Below are 23,656 nucleotides of genomic sequence, written 5' to 3' on the forward strand. Positions count from 1 at the left end.
ATCGACTCATTTGGGACATACCCTTGATCCATAGCGTTGAAACCATTAGATCCATAACTGGTTCTTTTTAAACAAGAAATTACTGCAACTTATACTCCTTTTCATGTAATATGTCAATTGCGTACTAGGTGGAATAGGATCCACTGTCGAGTTTGACTAATTCAATGTGGTTCTTCCACGGAGTAATTTTATTAGAGTTTACGTCAACAAACTCATTCATGGACAAACAGGATGTAGCGGGATGTCTGAATGAAGAATTGGGTTTATGATAGACGCAATACAAGCGTAAACAATTTTATGTCAGTTTTTGGAACTAAAACCTGAAGTCCGTGTCATGCCAAAGTAGCAGTCGGATTCGTGGTTCATGGGCTTTCGTCGTAATACTGAACTCCCAAACTGAAGAAATACTTTTTTTTCCGACATCCATCGCACTAAAGTTGGCCTACAAGTTTCACAAACAACATATGACCCCATCTTGATTCGTTATTGCAAAACTAAAATAGCTCAGATAGGTCAGATTTAGTGCTTTTGATATAGGTCCTCCTTCTTTTGCAAAAAGAAACTGTCTACAAACGTTACAAAAATGATGACATCTCTTTTCTACTGTCTATTAGACGTGTTTAGACAGAACTCCTAGCTATCTAGCACATGGTACAGTATGCTTTCTGCTATAAAATCTGTATTGATACTTGTACAGGAATTTTGTCCCCTACAACAACCTGCCTTACATCAAATCAATAATTAATATGTTCGTTCATATTTTCATTATTTACAACACGCCATTAATTAACACTTCCATATAAAACTAGTTTATTTGACATAAACTACTCCTCAAACATTTTCTTTATTTCGTTATGTAGTCCGATTGTCATTTTTGCGATCAGATGCCTCCGCCTGTCACTCTAGGTTTTTCCTTTAGATTAATATCTCCACATAATAGAACATGATATCCAACAAAGTCAGTATGGAGTCCGTTTGGTAAGCTATAACACGATATTACTACTTACTCAGCGTTTATACTGAGATATCTGTTTAAATAGTGGGTGGATAGTTTTTCAGTGATAATTTAAATAGTATCTGTGCTTTAAATGGTAACCACGTGCGTTTAATTTATAGCGATTTAAATTTGTTAACCGTATGGTATCGAGTTTGTATAGGATCATTCACAACCAAACCCCTGTATTTGTTCCATAAGTTTAGCTTTCTGTCAGCTCACAACCGGTCCACACGATCGCAATCCGATTTGTTATCATGTTCCCAATTCATCAGGAAAATTGCATGCCATGTAAAGGATTTAAAATAAATATGGGATGTATTTATTATAAATCCTATACATGGCATGTAATTTTCCTTTACTAATAATCTCCCTGCAGTCATGCACAATGCTTTTTGTCTTTCAAGTTTTAAAGTATCTCGTGTCAATAAACTTATATGTTATTAACTTATATTTTGTTTGTTTTCATAAAATTTTTCCTATTTCTATTTTAGGAACCAATTATAAACTGTACAAAAAAGTTATCTTAGTGAGTCAATTACGTCGTTTAAATATTTAATGGATCTAATGGAATACATAAAATTTAAAAAAGCGAATCGTACTTAACATAGAACTACGGAAATACGAGAAGAATATCCTGATTGGAAAATAAAGGATGTAAAATTGTAGCAGTATTCCTATAATTCTTTTATGCTTTCGAGTTTTCAGTTAAAAGAAGTGATATAAAAATTTGTTAAAATGTTTTTGTAGGTACATGATTCTTCATATTGCAGTAAAATGAAATTTTTTGTAACATTTTTATTTAGTGTTTCACATTTTTATGTTCAGTTCAAAATGGAGGGATTTCTACTATAAATAATATCATAACGAAATTGAAATGATTTCAAACCTAAGAATACAATAAAAATGTTACAATATAAATTGACGTGTTCAACGTAATAAAGTTGTGTAATAAAATAAAATTGATCATAAAATAATATCAGCTAAGAAACACTTTTCTCAAATAGAAAATCTGAGCAGTAACCGCGAAATCCATTACCAGTTGGAGAGAGACGTAATGCTTTTATTGCGAACTTTATTCTTCGAGGCGCAAATGAAATTTTCGCAAAACTTAAGACCGCGCCTGCCTTTGAATTTTTATGGGGCACTTCAGAGGCGGACGGCAACGCTAAATATTCGCGGCCGTATTAACGGGGACCTGCGACTCCTTTAACCCATTCAGGGCGACTCATCAATCATTCATAAACTTCGCCCACCCCGTAATTGAAGATACATTTTGCTGATTCGAAATAAATTTGCATATCAATGAAACGCGCTATGCCAGCGGCAGGTGGGCACCGGAAACTTCAACTACGTCCGTACTGATGACGGTTCTAATGAATCCGCTCGGGACCTTTTTTTCAGAATATCTTAGCTGGGCGAACGTTGATTGCTTTCTCCTTACCGTATCTACTCCGGCTGTAATTAAAGAAGTTCTTAAAGTCTTAAAGATTTAACGATCTCTTTATGCCGTCGATGTACGTTGAAAATCGCGCTGCATTCAAATGGACATCTAGTATAATTATATCTATATATACAAAAATTAAATTACAGTAAAACCTCGATATAACGGACTAATATGGAGAAGGAAGTGTTCGTTATAGCCAAAAGTTCGTTATTTGAGACATTTTTACTTTGCATTTTACGACAGCTATCTATATCGTGGGTTTACATTTACACCAAGGACGGTAGAATCTAAGAGAGCAACTACATCTCACAGGGAACAAGTACATAGCTCAAAGGCCCGTTCGTGACGTCAGTCGTTGAGCCGTACGTCTCTTAAGATGGCTAATCCCGTTTGTTTCTAGTTCAAGGTCTAGTGTTAGGTCTAGTGCTAGTATTAAATGTAGGTTAAGTTATTATTCAGCGCTAGGTTTATTTTTATTGGACTACAACTAGAACTAACACTAGACCTAGAACTAGAAACATTCGGGTTTAGCCCTGAAACTGTAATATTTTTACTGTGAATGTGGATAAATGTAAAGAACAATAAGCAGATGGTGTTTTGTGCCAGAGCAATTCAAGTTAATGTAAACACAAGAACATAACCAAATAGCAATGGATAGTATAAGTATAATACAGTTAAATCATAACAGAAGATGGGATACATCATACACATGACCTTGTGGAAGCTGTGGCAGAACAAAGGAAGTTGGATATGATTGTAGTGCAAGAACCAAATAAAAGAAGAGCGGAACAACTCCAAACGGATCTCGACCATGACTGTTTTATTCGATTTGGAAAACATATAAGAAGACCGGTGCCATGGAGAAGGCGAAGAGGCTGTGTGTGAGCCGAATTAGAAAAATGGATAATAACCTCCCTAAAATTTCTCACCAAACAAATCGAACCAAAAATGTGAAGAACTTTTAGACAAGATAGAAGCTGACTTCAGGAGGATCAGAAAACCGATACTCATTGGGGGAGACCTAAACGCAAGAATGGTTACGGCAGGGGACAGGATATCAAATAGAAGAGGACAAATTTTGGAAGAATGAATGATCAAGAATCAACTGGTATTACTTAATGAGGGGACAGAATCAACATACAATAGTCCCAGAGGATCATCTGTAGTTGATGCGACGATCGCAACTGAGGATATGGCAGCAAAAATAAAAGAATGGAGAGTTGATACAGAGATGGAGACATTAAGCGACAATACCCCAATAGTCTTTAATGTCCAAAGGTTCGTAGAAAGTACGGGAATAAGAAAGGTGGTAAGATGATGGAGAACTACATCAGAACTTTTTATGAAAACACAAAAGAAATTTCTTTCTGTGATCTGATAATGTTGACAGAAATCGTGATGACAGTATGTGAATAAACATGAACAACATAGGACAGAAGAAGGAACAAGTATATTGGTGAAACAACAATGTGGCGGAAGCAAGAGTTGTGTGTATAAAGAAAAGGAGATAATTGCAAAGGATTAGGAGAGGACGTCATGGTGCGGAGGAAATAGAAAGAGCTAATCAAGAATATAAAGAAGCGAAGAAAATCTTGGTTAACACTATCGAAAAGAATAATGGAAAGAAATGGAAAGACGATTAGGAAACAGTATCTAAAACTATTTCCAGCTATAATACTGACAGCTGACAGTGGGTGTGAAAGTGATGAGGAAGAAGAAAATCTATTAGAACCTTTTACAACGGAAGAACAAAAGAACAGCTTAGATCAGCTAAAGCAGAGGTGCGCCAAGGGAAGATGGACTGACCAACGCAATTGTTAATGTATGCATGAAGAAATCTCACAGATATTTTTGAATAACTACAATCAGTGTTGGAATATAGGGGTTTTTCCCAACATCTGGAAGAAAGCAACACTTGTTTTGTTTAGCAGTCTTAAGAGACGTTCGGCTAAACCTGAATGTTTCTAGTTCAAGGTCTAGTGTTAGTTCTAGTGCTAGTATTAGTTCTAGGTTGAGTTGTTATTCAGCGCTAGGTTTCTATCCATTTTTATTAAACTGAACCCGAATGTTATTATACAGCCTGATTCAGAGTAAGCGCCTTATTTTTTTTTAGCCACACTATGGGTACTACTTTCAAAATATTTGGCAGTAATATGTTTTAGGACACTCTCTACACGATGGTGATATCATATTTTCAATTGGACGAATTATTTCAAAATGGCGACTGTCAACTTTTTTTTTTAAATGGAATACCAAAATTTTTTTTTATTGTTGAGATCTTAAAAGCATTCTTTTTACGACAGTATTTTGTTTTTCTTAAAAATTCATTTCTTTCCCCATCCAAAAGGAACCTAATATTTTAATCTATACTCTGTTTTTAAACCAGGAGGAGTATTTTAAATTTGTCACCAGATTGACCTTGCACGTGATTGGTTGAATGCGAGGAAGGTTCACACACAGGCAATTTTGATTTTGAATTTGAAGGTTAGGTAATTGATAATTCGACAGATTCCTGTCATTATTGTATATTTTGTGTTCTTAAACCCTTTTTTATTATATTTTGAAATAAATATACTCATAACTTCAATGTTAATTTGTATGTATAGTGTTGACGATAACAAACGAAAATAAATACAATAATAAGTAAATAAATAAATAATAATTATTAATTTAAGTTTACCGCCAAAATATCTAGTGATATTTTCTGGTGATTTTTCCCAGTGTAAATCTGGCTTTCGCGTTTACTTCTCCTGGTTTAAAAACAGAGTATAGTTCTACTGCAAGTGTTAGTTCTAGTTTTAATTGTTATTCAGCGCTAAGTTGTATATTTTTAAGTTTCGGGTTTAGCCCTGTGTCTTCAGACGCTGAATGTTAGGTAAGGTTAGTTTTGTTTACAAACATTAATTATACCATGAAGTTTTCTTTGGCAATTTGTAATAGCAATTATAGCGTGAAGTTTTCTTTTGTAATGTCAATTATAGCGTGAAGGAATGTGAGGTAAGGTTAGTTTTGTTTACAAACATTAATTATACCATGAAGTTTTCTTTGGCAATTAGTAATGGCAATTATAGCGTGAAGTTTTCTTTTGTAATGTCAATTATAGCGTGAAGGAATGTGAGGTAAGGTTAGTTTTGTTTACAAACATTAATTATACCATGAACTATTCTTTGGCAATTTGTAATGGCAATTATAGCGTGAAGTTTTCTTTTGTAATGTCAATTATAGCGTGAAGGAATGTTAGGTAAGGTTAGTTTTGTTTACAAACATTAATTATACCATGAAGTATTCTTTGGCAATTTGTAATGGCAATTATAGCGTGAAGTTTTCTTTTGTAATGTCAATTATAGCGTGAAGGAATGTGAGGTAAGGTTAGTTTTGTTTACAAACATTAATTATACCTTGAAGTTTTCTTTGGCAATTATACTCTGTTTTTAAACCAGGAGGAGTATTTTAAATTTGTCACCAGATTGAGCTTGCACGTGATTGGTTGAATGCGAGGAAGGTTCACACACAGGCAATTTTGAATTTGAAGGTTAGGTTATTGACAATTCGACAGTTTCGTGTCATTATTGTAAATTTTGTGTTCTTAAACCCTTCTTTATTATATTTTGAAATAAATACACTCATAACTTCAATGTTAATTTGTATGTTTAGTGTTGACGATAACAAACGAAAATAAATACAATAATAAGTAAATAAATAAATAATAACAATTATTAATTTAAATTTACCGCCAAAATATCTAGTGATATTTTCTGGTGATTTTTCCTAGTGTAAATCTGACTTTCGCGTTTACTCCTCCTGGTTTAAAAACAGAGTATAGTAGCGCATGAATGTTTTACACTCGATGTTATTTTTGTCAAAATAAATAAATAAGTAGATGTTTATTACAAAATAAAGTTTAATTGTTTCTTTTGTGTCTAGCGCTACTTGATATTTGGACAAAAATAACATGGAGTGTAAAACATTCATGTGCTACTAGATTAAAATGTGTGCTTTTTGATGGGGAAAGAAATGAATTTTTAAGAAAAACAAAATACTATCGTATAAAGAATGTTTTTAAGACCTCAATAATAAAAAAAAAATTTTGGCATTCCATTTAAAAAGAAAAGTTGACAGTCCCCATTTTGAAATAATTCTTCCAATTGAAAATGTGGCATCACCATCGTGTAGAGAATGACCCAAAACATATTACTGCCAAATATTTTGAAAGTAGTACCCATAGTGTGGCTAAAAAAAAATAAGGCGCTTACTCTGAATCAGGCTGTATATTTTTATTAAACTAACAGTAGAACTAACACTATACCTAGAACTAGAAACAGTCGGCTTTAGCCGTCTTAAGAGACGTTCGGCTAAACCCGAATGTTTCTAGTTCTAGGTTTAGTGTTAGTTGTAGTGCTAGTGTTATATCTAGGTTAAGTTGTTATTCAGTGCTAGGTTGTTGTATATTTTTCTTGAACTAAAAGTAGAACTAACACTAAACTTAGAACTAGAAACATTCTGGTTTAGCCGCACGTCTGTTAAGACGGCTAAACCCGAATATTTAAATTATGTAAATTATATAGAATTATATAAATTATATAGATGCTGATATATTAAATAGATAATAGTAATAGTATAAAGTCCGTTATATCGAGGTTTTACTGCATTACATTTCCTTATTCGTGTATTTAATCTAAATTTATCTTGGGCATTAATTTAAGGAGTGGTTAGGATAATTTTCGAGCACAATAGGAATACTTACCGTTGACGTAAAGTTGCACAGCGTGTCTGTCGGTGCCCTTATCATTTTCAACTGCCAGATAATATGCTCTTGAGTCTGTTGAATCAGCATCCTTAATCCTGAGGGTTGCTAAATAACAGTCTTCTCTTGCCTCCTGGGTTACATCATCCACCCTATATCGACCTAGATAAATTACAATTTGTTAATTATTACTTAATAAAATTTTTTGAAAGAAAGTAACTTGGTTAATATTCAACGAGCTTAGAACGCAATAAATTATGTATTCAAACACAGTAAAGGCCGATAAGAAAAGTCATTTAATTTTTTTATGATACATATAAATTTTTATGGAAATTATTTCTTTAAGAATTTTCATTAAATGACAAATTAAAATCTATTTAACCGTAGATTACTCGTTGATATGCGAATTGTAACGTGCTTAATCGCCGTTGAACCATTTGTGGGGAATAACAATGAATAAAAGGGGTAAGTTGAGCATGTACGATCGATAATAAAACAGCAATAAATCGAAAGATCGAGGGGACACGGTCTGGGTGAGCAATTCCTCCAGTTAAATAGAGCGAGGTTATTTGTCACTCCAGCGGTATTATTGCCGAAATTTGAACCCGAACTCCGTTGGCGATATTTCCAACGTCTTCTCTTACTACGGCGAATACGTATCTCGTATATTTCACATTCGAAGCTTTAATTTGTTATCGAGGTCCTCATAAACGACCACCGACGAGGTTCGTTCTGCCCGATTACTTCGCGAATTTATGCCAAAAGTTTTTACATCGTGTTTCGTCTACGTGCTCCCCGATAAGACTCTCAAAGAGATTTTCAAAGAACCAGTTAAACTTAACGTACCGACGTTATACGAAGTGACCACTAAAGTTTTGTCGGAAGTACTTCGTTTGAAATTGTTCATTTGATAGCGTAAAATATTTGTTTAAAGTTTATAAATTATCTTAACTCAAGTATACCGGTAGAATTTAAATCTGTGGAAATAATTTTCTGTTTCTTTTTTGAAAAAACAAAAATCTCAAATATAATTCCCCCGGTTTCAATTCTACATCACAAGGAATAAAAGTACGTGATCCAGGCGCGGAACTCTCTTTCGACGTTGTAATTTATAAGCACTTGGTCCCCAGTTTGGGTCACGTAGCCGCCGAGTTTCATTACTTTCCGGTTAATATATCCGGACTTAATATTCTCTTTTTTTTTCAGGAAGGGTCGATGTCTTCTCGGTTCTCATCCCACCACAACTGGATTACCTTCGTTATTTATTACTCACCCATTTCTGCTCCTGCTTCAAGCCTTAGGGATCCCCATTCCCAAGCAACCACCCTAGGTCTTGGATCCGCGCATACGACCAGGCTTATTTTCGCGTTCTGGCCCTTTTCAACGACAATTTCGGGGGTTTCGGTGTGTCGCAGCACCTGAGGAGCCCCTGTAAATTTAGAAGTCAATTATAAATGAAAAAGACTGTGTTTCTTTTCTTATAGGCTTATAGATAATTGAATAAAATTGATCGACTTTTCCTTTTAACGTTTATGGGATAACTAAAATAAATTTAATGTTAGGAATAACCCGTTTTGATAAAATTAATTAAAGGAAGGTGAGAAAATCCAAGGAGATGGGTTGAAAATACAATTGAGCACAGTTAACGAGGCTGTTCTCCACCTTATCTCTTAAATACTGGAGTGGAGAATTGGGTAATTCTCCACAAATAAAATATAATTAGGGAAGGGGATACAATGCGGAAACTCCGGGGAAAATAATAGGGTGGGCCTCCTTAATAGATTAAATTTTAATACTTGGGTGATAAAATCAACGTTTACTACCACTTCGGTAATTGGTTTCATTTAAGCCTAAACTTCGTTAATAGATGCATAGAATGAAAAAATGTTTAATATTATCTAAATAAAGTTTCCCCTTTAAAAAATAAACTCGTTACCAAAGAAATAAGGTTTCCCTACACTATCTTCCCTGACCGAATTAATTTAAATTTATTAAAGGGTGAAAATTAATCATTAGCTTTTGAGCCCTTTCCCCTTTAAGTAGATTACTCTTCCCGCCCTTTCCATTTTTTATACTATTTTCCTCGTTTTAGCACAACTTTTTTATAATCTACCCTCGACGAGAACCCTCGAACAACTTATACAACTCCCACTTTTCTCGACGAATTGAATTTCACAAATAGAAGCTAATGAAATGAAAACGGTTTGCCCTCGCATTGTCCATTCCACCTGGGACGAGAGAGTGATGAATAAACATTTAAAGATTGCCAGGCCCTCAGTTACAGACCGGACCCTTTTTGCGGCCAGAATAATTTTCATGGTTTATCTCAATTCCCGCATCCGTTTTACTTCTACCAAGCGAAACACATAGGTGCAGGAAGTTAATTTTCAGTGAGTAACGGTTTTTGTAAACGAAACGTGTAGGATGTGGTTGGTATTCAAATTTCATGCTTAATTTTCATTTCGAAAATGTATCAACACTTACCAACCACTTGAAGAGCGATAGCTTCACTTTGAACGGTTCTTTCCAATCCACCGATAATATTGGTCACTTTACATACATATTCCCCCTGATAATCGTACGTGACGTTTGGGATATGTAGTCTCGCTTCGTGGCCCCTCTCGACAAATTTGTCAACCCGCGTTGTCAACCGCTGCAACCACTGATACGTGGGCTGTGGGTTTCCCTCTGCAACACATTCGAATGTTGCAGAATTGAAGAGCATTGCCGTAGTTAGCCGATCCGGGCCCACGCTCAAAATTTTCGGCGGATCTAAAACAAAGAGTTAATTAACGGTACCCAATTTAACGGAATTAACAAGCACCATTTCGATTTCGCTTTGGTCTTTGATTGGCCAACAATTAACCCGGTGAAACGAATTCTGCTAAAGGTACTAAAAGGATAAAAGGATGTTATGGGTACGGAGAAAAAAGTTTTAATTTATGCAAAAAAACATTTATTTTCTTAAAACTTTCAAAGAAAGCGATAAACCCGCGTTTGCACTCAAGGTTTCGAAGTAACGCGCGTTCAAATATATTCCTGTTAGGTTAACGTCAGCGGAGATAACGCTCTTTTATGGTCGTTTCAAAAACTTTACTGTAAAAACATTCTTTTTCATTCACGCTTGCAATATCATTAATTTTTAAAAACCTCTTTTCTATTCATGATTTGCACTTTCATAAATATCATAGAAAATAACAATATTCATAAATGAGCATTTTTCGTACAAAATGTTATTTCATAACAGCTACAATTACCATGACCGGGTATTAATGTGGGTACTCTTCATCGAATGTGAAATTCAAAATTAGCACCGTAGTTATGAAACGGAAAACAAACTCATGTATATTAATTTTTATTTATTTTGCAAAATAATAAGCAAAGGAAGGAAACAGAATAAACATAATCAATTATTATTTTTGGGATGCATATAAGCTTAAAAAAGACAGAATATCTAGTGATTAATAGCGATGCTAAATTTCAAATATTAATTAATGACGACACAACAATTAATCAAGTTGAAGAATTTGGGAGTAATTGTAGATAAGAATGGTATAGAGGGAAGAGAGATAAAACATAGAATAACTGAAAGCAGGAAAATTATAGGATAACTCTAAAAAGAGACTAGGACTGACTCTAGTCCTGGGCTATGGGTAGTAAACGCAGATCTAGAAAGACGGCTTCAGGCTGTCTAGATGGACTATTTGAGAAGAAGTGCCAGGGTATCAAGAATGCTACGAATAACTAATGATGAAATTGGAAATCGCATGAAAACAGTGATAGACAGAATCAAAGTAAGAGGTTTACACGGTTTGAACACCAGATGAGGGTGAATGACAATAAGGAAGAAGAAACGTGGAAGACCGAGAAGATCCTGGAATGAAGGTATCCCAAAGGCAATGCGAGAGAATCAACTCAGGCTAGAGGATACGCAGGATAGAGAGACTCAGAGAAAGGAAGTAGACAACGCTTAGTTGTAATTTGATGGGTAACATTTGTTGATGTGTACTAATTAGGTGATTAGTTTGTAAAGAGACAATGGAAAATCGAGAAACCTAGAACTAAATTTCGAAGAGCTTAACCTAAGGGATTTACCGTGGTATGTTATGGTTCTTGACAAAGAAAGGTTGTTATGATAATTTTTCTGGAACAACTAGAATTTCAAAGCCTATAAAATACTATGTGGTAAAAGGTTGAGTATGTTGGTGATATACACAAACGAATGGATCAAATTGAGAAAGTTCAGGATAGAACAAAAAGCTACCGGATGAAACTGTTTAATGCTGACTGTGACCAAGCAAATACAAAAGTACTATGTATTACAAGTATAACAAAGTACAATGAAACAAGAAGATAACCGAAATAGTAGAAAAGGTTTTCATACGAACGACGAAAAAAAATACACGCCTAGATTGGCAGATGTACAAATAGAGGCTATACTACAGGAAAAAGAAGAAATCATAAAACTGATCTGGTATAAATACATCATACGAAGGATGTTCAAAAATGCAATGAAGGATAGAAGTCAGTATCAGGCCTTATCTGAGAACTATTGAAACAAAAAGTATGATTAGAAGAATATAAATGAGTGTTTTTAGAAATGAGAGTATTGTGGTCAATAAGGAAGAAGAACTAGATATCCAGGAGTTATTAGATTCACGACAACAAAACGAAATACTGGAGAGTATTCATGTTGCTCCTATGCCAATGGATCTCTATGGCCTTTCCATTTTGATTTTGATAGGTCCTATCAAAATCTATCTCATCCCTCTATATGGCAATGCTTTGCGACTGCCGATTGCTGGACTGTATACATTTGGAGATCGCTTTCCTCCTCCTTGATGCATATTACGTTCAATTTGGCCAACGTAATACTTCCCACAACTGCATGATAGCCGAGAAATTTTCGCTCCTAATGGAGTTAGCTTATCTTTAGAAATCGGAAAAGGCTTGGTAATCAGGAAAAATGCAGAGTGCCATAAGAACTTTGTACTTTCAATTAATAAAAGACCATCGCATAAGCTTGAAGGCCAAAAATATGTTGTTTAGTATACTGTTATAATATATGATAAAGTATGATAGTTTATATAAAAGCAAATCCAAGTTGATATCTCTTACAGAACTTAGGAAAAAGGTATAATGGCGAAGATTGAAAAAAGTGGTTCCTTTAATTGGTGGACTAAAGGTTTAGGCTTACAAATTTTGGAATTCACTATACCTATAGAAAGTTTAGTAATTATGTCATCTAATTATTTGTTAATGGTTTAGCAAAAAGTCACATTTTGGTGATCAATCGAATTTATTCTCAACATTCAATAAGATCACCCAGTTTCGATCCGGCTCTTATCCAAAAAAGATATTAAAATTTATCCAACCTAGTTCTCAATTCTGTATATTGAAGGAACTACGCTCATAGCATTTGAAAGAAATCAAAAGAAGTAAATCTTTTTTTCTGTCTGGAAATCTTTTGGTATCAAATCGGAAGAGTACAGTGGGTGTGGCAGTACTTCCCAGCTATGCCTTTAAAAGGCTTCTTTGTTCATACTTTTAATGTTCAATGTTATCGATTAGGTTTCCATTCTCGATTTCCGTTTAGTTCTGTTCAAGGAATTCCTAATGGACAATTCGCTCCCAGTACGAACAATAATACGCGAATGAAGATTTTGTTTTACCTTAAGTGATCAAGGATAAGCCATTCTTAGCACTACTTCATATTTTGGTAAGAAAATCATTGCTTGTGTTGGAATTTATTGAAGATTGATTATTTTTTGCTGAAGCAAAACCATATATTCCTTGTCTGGACATTTGCCAAGGTGACTAGCGTTGTGGTGATTTGGAATTCATTGGGATGCCTCGGCTTCAATCGACAACTCTTAGTGAGGTAAACTCACAATTGTTTTGTTCAATGCAGTGTGTGTTCAGCAGATTTTTGTCGTTAAGAAAGTTATTAAAATACCTCAGCCACAAGTACCCTCGGCATACTGAGGCAAAACTAGGTAGTAATAACAATAATGTATGGCATAACAATAAAGCAGTTTTTTGTCATTATGAAAGTTATTAATATGCCTCGCCGCAAGCAACCTCGGCTTAGGGAGACATGATCGCTCATTACATTCCTTGTCATGACATTTTTCGAGATCACTTGTGGTCTAGGCATTCAATGGACTGCCTCGGCCGTAAGCGACAATAACAATATCAGAAATGCCTATCAAGCATCACACCACAGTAAGTTTGTGGAGAGACACGAAGAGACTAAATAAATCGCTATTTATATCGAAGAAACTAAACATACTTGAAAGGAATATTTCAAAGAATTTGAGTATCGATATTGTCGTAAATAAGTCGAAAGATAAAGTGTGAAAACAACAGGAACATGAAATAATGGATGAAACTCATAATGATGACTTATAATAGTTGAAACGATGCAGCAATTCACTGTTATTAAACGATCATTGGGAAATTTTAAATGACACAGTACACAATGTAAATGTAAGCAGAAGAATATTTGCTAATGCCTCCAGAGATTCTGCATCAATTAAGAATAGTGGACTTGGTAGATTATGTAGTAAAGCACGTGAGATGGCAAACAAAACATTTCTTATTTAAAAAACATCTTAATTAATAATATAATTTTCCTCTAATAGGAACAGTATAATCAAATCGTAAAAATTCTTTCCTAAATGTGTCTCCTAATACGATGTAAATGTTTTCTTAGTGATTAGTTTATATCACATATTAAATTGTACGTGACTATTGTGAAATATATCAGAACAACGGTATTAAAACAAAATCAGGAATTAAAAATGTCTCCATCAAAACACATTCTAATTAATTATACGAACGTATTTGTTATGAAACAAAAACTAAATCCATTTAATTTAGGAATGAACTGAATATAAACAATTAATTAATAGTGATCCACGTAAATAAATATTATACAATTTGGTCGTTATTCTCTCTAATACATTGTACAGGACGTCATAAATGGACAATTCAACGTAATGGATACCCGATAATCTTCTACAAACATCAAGATTCCAATCTCTCCGTGGAAATTGTAAACGTACGAGATTAACGTTTGCAGTGTAATTGCCGAGAGACAACTTAATTAAATTAATTAAACTTGGATTGTCGTCCCAAATGATCTTCTATTTTGAATGTATTATTAAATAATTATAATCTGTTCGATGCAATTAAGATAAATTCGGGTGAATTTTTCAGGAATAGATGCAACCGTCAGCTTTAAGCTTACAGAATGCGCAATAATTTACCGTCAGGAATTGTCTATAATTTTCGACATCCGCTCTGGATTATTATTCAGCATTTGTATGCAAATACAACATTTGCAATTATCATTAAGGTGTCTGATTGTGGTAACTTGTTCTAAATTCCCCTACCTGTTATATTTACCGTTTCCTACAATTGCACATTTCATTTCTAATTACTCTCTAGATTTAATGAAATTCTGAGATTAGTCTTGTGGTATTTTCTTAAATCCGCTTTGAAAATGAAACCGCAAGCTAAAATACGTTCTACCCGGTACAATAAGCGAGAAATTAAAATTTGTCCATTTGCAAGGATAATGTAGTCTAGTAGAGCTCGCTTTACGAAATCCTGTCCACCGCGTAGTAGACAAAGAACGCCTTATTCTTGTCCGCTCATTTTCAATTAACTCAAAGTGAATTTATGTGTCAGAATCCAGCAACGCTCGACTCCGAGGTTTGGATAAACCAATTCTAAAGATGCAATAAGCTGTCGTCGCGGAATGAATGGATATTCACCGTGCCACCTCAGTATTGTCCTGAGTCTGGCGTTAAGGACCTCTTAAAAACTTTGCGGATTTCGCGAATTATGAATATGCAGTGGTAAGGAAAGTTTTAGTTACGATTCAAAACAATGAGAAAGTGTTTTATAAACTATAAGATCAAACTATTCATTCAGATTAAACAATGTTGGAGTTAATTTTGTTTTAATCTCGAACCTTTTAACGAAGTTATATTACGAATGTTAAGTGTGAAATAAAAGGAAGAAGTAATTTTGTTGGTCTTTTTTATGGTCTACTAGGAACCATCAACGCTTAATTAAATTTTTGCCAACGCCAATGTAGTAGTAGTTGGGAGTCTGCTAAGTAACTTAACGGATTACATCGTATTAGCCACGTCCGAATCCAGGTCCTGTCGTTTCTGGCAGTTTGTGACCTCCCCGTTAAGTTAGTTCGCCAGAAGGGTCTACTCCAACGAGCTATGTGAACCGATTATAAGTTGTGATCGTTGCAACGTCCTAAACCAACATGGCACCAGCCTAGTTATCAAATTAGCTCAGTCTAATTAGGGGAACAAATTGCGTCCGGCCCTGGGATTTACTAATCTCTAAAATTTCCTGCAATTTTAGCAATATATTTATTAATTTAGAACAAAACGATCTTGAAAATTTAGTTCATTATTTGTGTGTAAAAAAAAAATAAAAATATAAATTCGGATGTGTGATATTTTATGAAATAAGATAGGGGGAAATAAAATTAAACTGAAATTACGTGATGTCGTCGACCGGATGGCAACGCGGAATAACCGTGGATAGTGAACTGAGAGAAAAATGCAGTGCGCAAACCGGAGCCGTGAACGAGTAACAAAAATTTCCGCCACGTCGCGTCGGAGCTTGCACTTCCTTTCTGCTGATGCACCAGAAAGTATCAAAATAAATTTGAATATAATGCATGGGGTACGCGCAAAATAGGCAAGATACGTATGAGGAATTTATACCCTACCCGTACAATCTGCAGGTTCTCACGGGACGGGATACTTTGGCATCAATAAAAAAATTTTACAGAAAACGTGATAACGGTTAAATTGTGGAGCTTTTGTTGTTCCTCTTTTGTTGAGCTATTCGTGGAATTTGCACACTCAGAATTTAATATAGAATCCATCGAGTTAGGTAAAGTTTTAAAAGTTTTTTAATTAATTTATTTGCATTAAAAGAATTTATGGAAAATTTATTTGTTTTATTTACTAATATACTTATTTGCAAAATTACTATCAAAAAATATATGGTGAAGATATTTCTATTATGTTATTTATTGAAGGTTAAATATAGAGATAAGTTAGAGATAAGGCAAATGTGAGTAATAATAAAACAATTGAGGTCTGCTGTAAATTTGAGCGATAATGTTTGGATCTTGGCTGTGATTCTGAAATGTGATTAAGTTTTCATTACATCCAAATACCATTAGGATGACAGAAGGTTGCATTCCAGATTAAAGGAAACCAATGAAACCATTACATGAAGGGAATTGAATAGGGATATGTAGGGTAAAGCCTATCGAATGGTAGACGTATATGATTTTGCAAAGAAAAAGCAGAAAGGGATAAGAGCAGAAATTGTACTTGTAATAGTTGCTAGAAGTAAGTAAAGTTTCTCGGATCTGGTTTCTAGAATCTGGGATGATTGCGATTTTGGTACTAATTTAGAAACCTGAAAAGAAAGTAACAAAGGAGTTTGATAATATTTAGAAACAAGTAAATACATGAACGCTTTATAAAGAAGTTGTGCAGGAAAATCTGGTGCATTACGAACAATATTAGTTTCGACTATACAGAGAATTCAAGATAATAATAATAAATGTCTTTATTCTCCAACATAACGTATTACACAACAAATAACATATTAATACTAGTTACAGTATAGTTATGTATTTGGAGAACCTCAAGGGGCGGTTCAGATGAATGTCCCGTAAGATATTCCCTGCTTTTAAACCGAACCCTTAAAGCATATTAGAATACAAACAAATTTGAATGCCTATTCTACCTATCCTAACAATCCGCAAACAAAGTAAAGCATAATAAAAAACAAAAAAAACCGAAATTAAACATTTGACCGAACGATAAGAAAGAAAAGTCACTATCACCTCGCACTGTTGTTAAAAATATATCTGTATAGGACACCCGTAAACCTTTCAATATTTTCATTCTTAACATCTTGAGGGAGAGAGTTGTACGAATGTTAATATTATGAATGTCGCTTCTATATGTCACCTTACGGGACAAATATGGAGGATTGCCGGTAATTACTACTCTGTGAAACAATGTTAAGGGCTGCAAAACGATCACGCATGCTAAACCATTTCAATTCCTTCAAATTATGAGAAATATGCTCAAATTTTCGTATATTAAAAATAAATCGCATGCAAGCGTTCTGTACCCTTTGCACTCTACCAATATCAACCACATCAAGACATGGCCCGTAAACCGGACTACAGTAATTAAACAACGAAAGTACCACAGCCTCACATAGAGTTGTTTTCAATTTGACACTAAAAATGTCGTTAAAACAGTACAACAATTTCTGAAAGAATTGTCAATAATTAAACCCAAGTTTTTGGCCTGCGACACAATCAGGATACTCATGCCAGCAAGTGTAATATCAACATTGCGACTCACAGATTTTACTACTCTATCTTTACCAAACGCCAACTATATATATATAGAATAACTGAATGCTTTGTTGCGTAATCTCACAGACGAAGCAAAACCTTGTTAATACCAGCTACTGCTGTGCCTAACTGGTCTCTAGAAAAACTAAGGTATACTTGAATATCATCGGCGTATTGGTGAACATCAGAAAACACTTGGGTAGCAAGAACGTATAGCTACACAAAAGTAATGGTCCTAATACGGAACCCTGGGAAACACCCCTTGTCACATCTGAAAAACCAGAATACTCAAAATTCAACTTCACACATTGTCTACGACTGGTTAAGTAGCAATGCATCATCTCAATAAACGACTCATCACAACCAACATGTCGAAGAACTGCCAATAATACGCGATGGTTGACAGTATCAAACGCTTTGCTAAAGTCCAAAAGAACCAATATGCTGAGATCATTGTCATCTTTTGCTCTTATAAGGTCATCCGTAACATGTAATAAAGCTGTAATAAAGTTGTACAGCTTCGACCAGGGACGAACCCTGATTGACAATCAGGTAGAATATTTTTAAGTTTCAAATGTTCTCTCAACTTACCACATATAATCTTTTCCAATATTTTACTGAGAGCAGGCAGTATACTTATAGGACGCAGATCTTTATAAGCTGTTGGTGAAGAATTTTTTGGTAGTGAATGCACGATAGTCGATCTCCACTGTTCAGGATAGTAATAAAACTATGCAACTGTTCATAACATTTGTGATGTAAGGAAGTATACGAGAAAGCATCATCCCAATCATGTCAATGGAATGATGTGGCTTCGGATAATCCTTCTGAAGCCACACCATAGATAAAATGAAATTAAAACGAAGGCATATCAGGATCAGGAATGTTGGATATAGAGAATAAATTTCATTCTGCGTCATGGAAGAAAGAAGTAGCGGGTTTGAAGAAGGGTGATCTCATAGGAACATGAAAATGGACACTGTTAGTCAATCCATTAGTAAATGAGAATAGTATACAGCTTTAAAACAGCTTTAACACTAGTTCGTTTGATCCAGCGTCTCAGTTCCACTAAAAGATTCAAATTCTAAACTATAACTCCTTCTCCACTTCATAATACAGTCATTATTAACCACTTGATGTACATATTGAAACGAAGTAGCCGTAACAGAACTTTTTTGTATAATTTGGATTGGTACTTATCGCAGCAAAAATCGCAAATACGATTATTAACTAAATACGTAAAAATGAAACTCGCCGAGGAATACAGAACCATGTTTTTAAGGTAGACTTTCTGGTTATGCATCAATCGGGTTGTGAGGAACAACCAGTACGAAAACGACACATATTATTATTCCTCCTCGATGGCCGCCTTTTTGCCTTACAAATTTTCTTCATTTAGTTCATTTCAACTAATTTGTCTTGCTCTTATTATCTTGCTGAGCTGATAGATTTCTTACTTCAAGATGATGCGATGGAAGATTAGCCACAGATGTTTGAATGTAGCTATTTTAATCTGATCACTGTTTTTAAGAGTGTATATGACATCAGTTTTGCAACTTTTAAAATAGATCAATTGGTTTCAACACAAGTTTCATTACAAGATAAATTTCAATAACAAAGGTTCCATTTATGTATGTGGATGAAGGGGGCTAAGAATAATCTGAAATCAATATAGAACAACAATGTAGAAGAATCCTGAATACTAACATAAGAATTCACTGCTAGGTACCGTGCTGTATACACCGAAAGAGCAGAAGTTAATACTAGTAGTATAAATTATTACTAGTATGGATTTGTTTGTGGAGGAGAGTAATGCGTTTCATGAAAGAGTCACTTAAAGACCTGTCAATCTATGGCGTGGTAGATCAGATAATCATGAGAATTGGATAGTTGCTGTGGTTTCTAATGTAGCAAATTGGATAGCAATAGGATGAGTTCTAAAATAACTTTCTAGAAAGAAAAATACGTTGCAGAGCAACAATTTCCAGGGCCAAAAAGTTAACTCCATAACATGTTTTTAGACAACCTGTGGTAGAGTCATATTACTCTACACTGTTATCGTCATCTAGTAAAAGTTACTTGGAACCGAACTCCAAAGTAATCCAACCCAACTCAAAAGCGAAACTTCTAATCCATATAATGTAAAACCTTTGCCAACCCAGAAATCGTCGTCTGGGAATTACTTCGACGGTTTCAAGATTCTTTATTCTTCAGTCTTCGAATTTTTTGTACTGAAACAGGTTTCGCAACAAAATGCGTATGGTCACAAACCATCGCTTATCTAGTTTTACTTTCTTAATTCAGAATGTTCTCTCTACAGATAAGTGTTGCGTAATTATCTGCTTAGAGTAGTAATCTTTTAGAGTAGTAAAGATGGAGAACGAGGTGGTTCTCCATTTTTTTCTAAGATTTTTGGAGACAAATTGACTTTTGCGCGAGTTTTTGAACTCTCATCTACCAGTAGGTATAATGGTGTTAAGTAGTATAATTACTTGACTAACCATCTTCATACCTTGCAACTTTAGAGCAACAATTTACATCAATTCGATCATATAGGCGAAAGCTATAATTTCTCAATATCAGCGGTATTCGATCATTTTCGGCACTAAATATGTAACCTGGAACTTAAAAGTACTGGTATAATAAAAGTACTGGTATAAAAGTATTGGTTGAAAGAAAAATTTTACGAGCAATTGAAAGGATGGTATTGGCATTTTCTTTATTATATGTAATTGCTACCACCTTCTATATAGATTTGTTCGAGGAAACTGTTTTAAAAAAGAGTGTCTCAAAGTAAAATTTGCTAAAATATATAGACGATACCTTTGTCATCTTGTAACAATGATAAAATTCACATAAAAGGACTACGAGCTTCCGTTACATGATGTATCAATAACTAGGATAAATATCGGAAAATGCAAACAAAGAGATTCAATCTCAGAAGATTCTACTTTTATTTATAATAACACCGGCCGTAAAAGCAGAAGGAATCTTGTGTAAACTTCGTAATATCAATTTCCGGGAAGATATGAAGGTATCGCGTTGCACATCAATAAAGCGAATAAATTGTTAAAAACATGTAATGTTTCTCTTTGATAATATTCTGTAGCGTTCTTTAAACTATCACAATAACAATGAAGTGAAAAGTTTAATAATTTTAACACATAATTTAGTATACACAAAATGGAATTAATTGTAAAAAAATTAAAACTTAAGCAATTTTGACAGGAAATTGAAAATAATAATTAATTGGCAAATACTAGCGATAACATAATATACATAATTTCCTAAAACCATTAATTTCTAACGTTTAATAAACAATTTAGATGGAAAATGAACATGTAAAATCATATATTGAGTCATCATAATGTTCTCTTGTATCAGGAAGGAAATCTACGATTACGAATGTTCGAGTTCATTGAGCATATAAACAATAGCATGAATTGCATTGTTCATAAATAGTTTACAACTGTGAAATGTATATATGTGTATTACCGATTTGATGGCAGTGGAAGCTGTGTGATTTGTTTGAATTAGACCGGTTCGATTGAAATTTAATCTATCGTATTGAGTGCCGAAACAACATTTTGGATGGTTCTTTGTTTATATTTGCCTCGCAATGCGGACGCAAGCGGTTGTAACGTTGCTTTTTCGAGTGCAAGCACATTAGGCACGTTGATTTCGCAGATTTTGATGTTGAACAATACTTTCCTTTTAACACACGTTCGTGGAAAACCCGCAACAAAAATCCCAAAAAACTTTTTCGGTAGTTTAGTTTTTAGTTTACGTACGTTTATTGAACGCTGGTGCAAGTTCCCATGTTTACTCGTGAAACCGTTCTTATAGTCGGTGGAGGCGATTGCCTATCATCAATCATGCACAGGCTATTACCCACTGGATTCGATTCGCGTTCAAAACTTTTATTGAATTCGTCTCGGATCGTCTTCGAATTAATCGATAAATTATTCGGGCACTAATTGTAGCGACGACTTCGAAACTTTTGATTGCCACTTACAAGGGCTGCGTGATTAATCCGTCGTGTTCGACAAAATTCAATTAACGCTCAAACGAAATGAGGGCGCCAAAGAGTACACTTTAACGTAAAACTTGGTGATCTTCAGCAAAGCTATTAATTTCAATTAACGTTTTGTTGAAATTGCGGAAAGTTTACCGTAGTAATGTGCTTTTGAAAATTATGAACCTCACCGATTTTGATATAAAATAATAACTTTTTATTGTTATGGAGTGGGTTAATTAAGTTAATCGAGTGTTATTCAAAGATATAAATTTGAAAATGTAGTTCTAAATGAAATGGTGTTCTATTAAATAAATTGGGTGTTTATTTGTAAACCAGAGATAGATTCATTGAGTTGTCGACTTAACTAACGTGACTGCCGGTGGTTTTAGGTGTAATAAGTAATGACCTAGCCGTTAGCAACATACGGGGCTTCCGAACGGTAAATTAAAATGGTCAGCAGAAGGAACGTTAGGACGATAAATAACATCCCGGGCACATGACTCCATTTCAGTAACAAAAACCGAAAACGAACCGCAGTCCATTTATCGGAGCCGACCTCCGATGACCCGTACGTCATAACTGGCCACCTGCGCCCGTTTGGGGCAATTTTTAAAGGGACGTCATCTATTTTGCCCCTCGGGGAGGGTACCGCATTGATCCGTCCGCAGATATATTTATAGCACACCGGACTCGGAAGAGATTATTGCTGACAGCGAAGCCAGGTCCGCCGTGATTAATAGAGCGTGCAGCAGCAGCGTCGATTTGCGCCATTTGCATTATATGAAAATATCTGGTGCACATCCCCGTAACCTCTGCTGCTTTACATACCAAGCTTTTATTTGAATTAATGAGTAAAAAGCATAAAAATTGTAATTTCAAGAAAAAAATTATCTTACTTCCACAAACAAGAAGTTCAGACAGCTGCCAATAACCGTTTAACAGTTTGCATCCAAATTCTTATTAAAATTTTTATCAAATTTCCCAACACGGTAACTGTACTAAGCAAGAGGTAATTAAAGTTTTGACGGGCGCTTACAAAATTGCATTAGGGAGAAACAAAGGAAAATCAATTTTAAACTTTCAAAGATCCGATTTCAGCACTTTTACGGTAGATTTTAATTAAATAAGTATTTAAGTCGTGTAATAATAACTTGGAAGTTGTTTTTTTAACTTTGAATTTACGAAAAAAATATTTTTAATCAAATTAGAGAGGCAAACAGCAATTTACCTTTAATTTCCCTATAACATAACTGTTACAGCTTGCATACCTAGCTTCGTTAGCGTAATGTAAAAACATCTGACTCGGCTGAAAAACTCTAAAACGCTTTATGCTCGTGATGTTAACGCTTTCATATGCCATCAAACAGTTTCGGCGTCATTTGGGACACACCTGGTCACGGTAATAAACTTTTTAATTAAGGGTTGCTTATGAAAATTTAATTCCTAAACTCGCTACCACGAAGCGACATTAACTATGACCCGAGTTTAAAGATAATGATCCCATCTAGCCACATAATAATATGATTTCAACTTCATCACTTAAAACAGTATCTTGTTATAAAACTAATTAACAAAAATAGAAGTCAGTTCGAGTATAAATAAATTGTAATTTTCCTATGCGCGCCATGTTGAATGGCGAATGAGTGCCTTATTCGCGATAGTACAAAGTTGCAAGAGCAGAAATTAAAGCAATTAGTACACCGCGTTTAGTCGAGAAAGTTGAGCATTATGCGGAGCAGGTGACATCTGGTGTTCCCGGATTGTAATGGTTTCCCAGGGGCTTTCACAGCCCTCTGAACGGATGTTGTACCTAGCGCGAATGTTTTCTATATAAAGCAAACGACAGGAAAGTCGATGCGGCTCTCGCAACATGTGTTTCCGTAATAATAAAACTTGTAATTTGTGTGTTTAATATAAACGGAAAATGAGATTACAAACCACCGAATACAGGATACAATCAGAAAAGAATATTAAATTTTGTTGTATAGAAAAACATCAACTCGTTAGACATTTTTCAAAAGACTTCT

General features: G+C 34.6%; 1 protein-coding gene across 5 annotated transcripts in view; it reads right to left on the minus strand.

The window, feature by feature from the left end:
* Positions 1–23,656, minus strand: part of LOC111418513 (kin of IRRE-like protein 2) — a 301,789-nt gene that overhangs the window by 22,612 nt on the left and 255,521 nt on the right. For all 5 annotated transcript variants that reach the window (XM_071195860.1, XM_071195858.1, XM_071195864.1 and 2 more), the window contains exons 7-9: positions 9,670–9,957; positions 8,459–8,614; positions 7,186–7,347 (exon numbers count right to left, since the gene is read on the minus strand). In XM_071195860.1, coding sequence (XP_071051961.1) covers positions 7,186–7,347; positions 8,459–8,614; positions 9,670–9,957 — 606 coding nt within the window. The remainder of the gene's footprint in view (positions 1–7,185; positions 7,348–8,458; positions 8,615–9,669; positions 9,958–23,656) is intronic.

This window comes from Onthophagus taurus, chromosome 1 (assembly GCF_036711975.1).
Source record: "Onthophagus taurus isolate NC chromosome 1, IU_Otau_3.0, whole genome shotgun sequence".
In the NCBI taxonomy this organism is placed as follows: Eukaryota; Metazoa; Arthropoda; class Insecta; order Coleoptera; family Scarabaeidae; genus Onthophagus; species Onthophagus taurus.